General features: G+C 40.5%; 1 protein-coding gene across 1 annotated transcript; it reads left to right on the top strand.

The window, feature by feature from the left end:
- Window positions 1-1,666: 1,666 nt before the first annotated feature.
- Window positions 1,667-2,624, top strand: LOC118976386 (cytochrome P450 2G1-like). The gene is made up of 2 exons (XM_037030847.1): window positions 1,667-1,879; window positions 2,439-2,624. The coding sequence occupies exons 1-2, from the start codon at window positions 1,700-1,702 to the stop codon at window positions 2,607-2,609; spliced, it is 351 nt and encodes a 116-aa protein (XP_036886742.1). The 5' UTR covers window positions 1,667-1,699; the 3' UTR covers window positions 2,610-2,624.
- The last annotated feature ends 677 nt before the right edge of the window (window positions 2,625-3,301 follow it).

Here is a 3,301-nt window from a genome sequence, read left to right as displayed (position 1 = left end):
TCAAGCTCTGACATGATGTGGTTCTAGGCTGGAACATTAAGCTGAAGCCTCAGAAGAGATATGGAATGGAAGCTGGGGGTAAATGTAAGTACCAGAGAGACTTCTAGCAGATACAGTGATTATGGCATTAAATTACATCCACCACAGAAACTGTGAGAAACATCAGATTAGTGTGCCCATACTCCTGGCTTTGTGTTTGGAGTGGGATGGTGGCAGGGGTTGTTCTAAGAATACTTTCTCTCTCTTATCTGCACCATCATGGGTAATTAAAACACTAGTTTTCAGTGGATTATAGGTGTGTGTGTTTCGGAGGTGGGGCGGGGGATTCAACATGGAAGAGAGAGGCAGCTTAGAGCCAATTCTTACTTCATGAAAGACACCTTAGCAGGAGATCCAAGATCCAGAAGGTGGTGCTTTGTGAATCATTTTGTTTTCCCAGAATTCCCACCATTTCTGGACACAGGTTGTCTCAGCCCAGCCAGCCAAGCCTTATTTTATAACCTGTGGGTTCCCTAAGAGATTCAGTTTCCGAGTCTAAGAATTCAGACATGTGAGAAGGACTTTGGTTTTTGTTTAATAATATGTGTTGGTAGGATATAATACTCAGAATTTGGTTTCAGGACAGTAAAGGTTTATGAATATTTGGTTTTTTAAATATTTTATTTATTTATTTATTATTAGAGAGAGTAGAAGGGAGGGAGAAGGAGAGAGAGAGAAACATCAACATGTGGTTGCCTCTCAAGCACCCCCACCAGGGACCTTCCTCTCGAACCAAACATGTGTCCTGAATGGAAATTGAACTGGTGACCCTTTTCTTCACAGGCCAGCACTCAATCCACTGAGTCACACTAGCAGGGGCTACAAATATTTGATACAAAAAGTGTTGAAAGCCATTTACATAGATTATCACAGAAAACAATCATGAGGCCATACTTCTACAGCAGTCTTCTCCTCTAGAGATTGAGGCTCAGAGGTGGTCTCCACATCCCACACTTTGAAAATAAATGTGTGTGTGTGCACACACACACCAGCAAAGTTCTGATAAACCAACTCAAGTAATCTTTGATTATTACTATTTCATTTCCCCTTAAGCATAAACAAGAGAACTTGTCGAATAAAACCCTTTCAACTGAACTATTTCTCTTGCTATTGTAAATCTTCCTTTCACTGCCTTTATTATTTTTAAAGACTTACTAATTAGAATCTGGCAAAGAGAAGAGAGTCACCCCTATTCTCTGCCAAGACTTTCTAAAACGGTTTGGTGACCGTATTTTTCAGATGGAGAAACTAAGGCCAAGAGGGTTAGGTCCCTTGCCCAGTAGAGTAAAGATGGAGCTGACATTTAAACCCAAATGTTTGATTCCTAAATGCAGTAGTCTAAAAACTATTTTCAGTGCCTCCTACACCTTACCAAGACATGTCGAAAACAGAGTTGAACTAAGGGAGAACTGAGGGACTAGAAATATAAAGAAAAAGGAATGTTCCCAGTGGTTTTACCTGGGTGAATTCAATACACCTTTGTTCACATTGGAGATTATCAGTTATATAACTACCTCCCAGCTAAAGTGATCTCCTCTGTGATGGTATCCATACCCGGAAAGCTTGAATCCCAAGATGTTCAGATTTCTTCATCACTAATTTTCCAGAACATTTATAGGCAGGGTCTCATGCTTCAGGTACAACCCCTCAGCCTAGCACCATGGAGCTGGGAGGGGCCTTCACCATGCTCCTGACACTCTGCTTGTCTTGTCTGCTCATCCTCATTGCCTGGAAGCGGATGAGCAAGGGGGGGAAACTGCCTCCAGGTCCCACACCAATACCTTTCCTGGGGAACCTGTTACAAATTCGTACAGACGCCACCTTTCAGTCTCTCATGAAGGTGAGTCTGTCTGCCTTTCTTAGGGCTGGAAGCAACTAATTCTATAGACAAATACATGTATAACCTTCTAACTTCTAAAACACAGACTCTTGGAAACACATACTTTATGAACCTCAGAATTCGGAAATGTGAGATTCTTAGACTCTTGGAAAGACACACTCCTAGCACATTGGAACTTAAGACTCTCTCAACCTCAGGACTTTGGAATCACAGTACCTTATATCCTTAAACACAATAACTCTTATAGGCTAATTATCTTAGAACTTTGAGACTGAATATTATGAAATCTTAAGATTCTAGAAATTTAACATTTCAAAGAGAGAAGCATTGATCTTTGTAGGGTTTATCTCATCCAGGTCGATCATTTCACAGATGAGGAAGCTAAGGCTTGTGGAGTCATTGGGGAGTCTGGTCTAGGATCACATGCATTCAATATTTATCTTTATCCGTTATTCCCACCTTTGCATTCCTTTAAAATCTCCACATCGTGAAATCTTTCATTGATCTCTACTCAGTGCTCCAATCAGCCTCATCCTCTTATGTCTTCTTTCACTCCAAGCTCAGGGAGAAATATGGCCCAGTCTTTACTGTGTACATGGGTCCCCGGCCAGTAGTTGTTTTATGTGGACATGAAGCAGTGAAGGAGGCCCTGGTAGACCAAGCAGAGGAGTTCAGCGGCCGCGGAGAACTGGCTTCAATAGAGCGAAACTTCCAAGGTCATGGTAAGTAACAACAACCAACAATGAAACAAAATGATTACAATGTGCTTCCTATGTCCCAGTTCTTTGATAAATACTCTACATGAATTATTGCACTGATTCCTTTGATAGAACGATTAACATCTTACTAGTATTGCAAATAAGGAAGCTGAGGGTAAGAAATGTTAGGTAATATCGCACAGTAAGTGGTAGAACCATTCTACTTTGGACCTAACCATCTGACTCTAGAATACCTGCTGCATTAATATTGTTCTCATATTTTTGAAATATATTGCACTGGTCATGCTATTACAGTTGTCCATTTCCGCCTTCATTTCTCTCCACTCTGCATACCCTCTTTCACCCTCAATCCCCACCTTTACTTCATGTTTATGTGTCACACTTATAAATTCTTTAGCTTTTACATATCCCGTACTATTCTCGCCCTCGTCTTGCCTATTTTCTACCTACCTTCTATGCTACTTATTCTCTATACTTTTTCCCTCCTCTCTCCTTCTCCCACTCCTGTTGCTAACCCTCCATATGATCTCCATTTCTGTCGTTCTGTTCCTGTTCAAGTTGTTTGCTTAGTTTGTTTTTGTTTTAGGTGTGGTTATTAATAATTGTGAGTTTGTTGCCATTTTACTGTACATGTTTTTTATCTTCTTTTTCTTAGATAAGTCCCTTTAACATTTCATGTCATAGGGCTTAGTGATGATGAACT

This window comes from Sturnira hondurensis, unplaced genomic scaffold, assembly GCF_014824575.4.
Source record: "Sturnira hondurensis isolate 20B ecotype Veracruz unplaced genomic scaffold, ASM1482457v3 Scaffold0020894, whole genome shotgun sequence".
Lineage (NCBI taxonomy): Eukaryota > Metazoa > Chordata > Mammalia > Chiroptera > Phyllostomidae > Sturnira > Sturnira hondurensis.
This window is presented reverse-complemented; position numbering and strand designations above follow the sequence as displayed.

What these genes read in the sequence shown, in the direction of transcription:
- LOC118976386 (XM_037030847.1), top strand. Translation starts at nt 1,700, where the DNA reads ATGGAGCTGGGAGGGGCCTTCACCATGCTCCTGACACTCTGCTTGTCT. An exon ending in CCTTTCAGTCTCTCATGAAG is followed by an intron (nt 1,880 to 2,438) that starts GTGAGTCTGTCT and finishes TTTCACTCCAAG; the next exon opens with CTCAGGGAGAAATATGGCCC.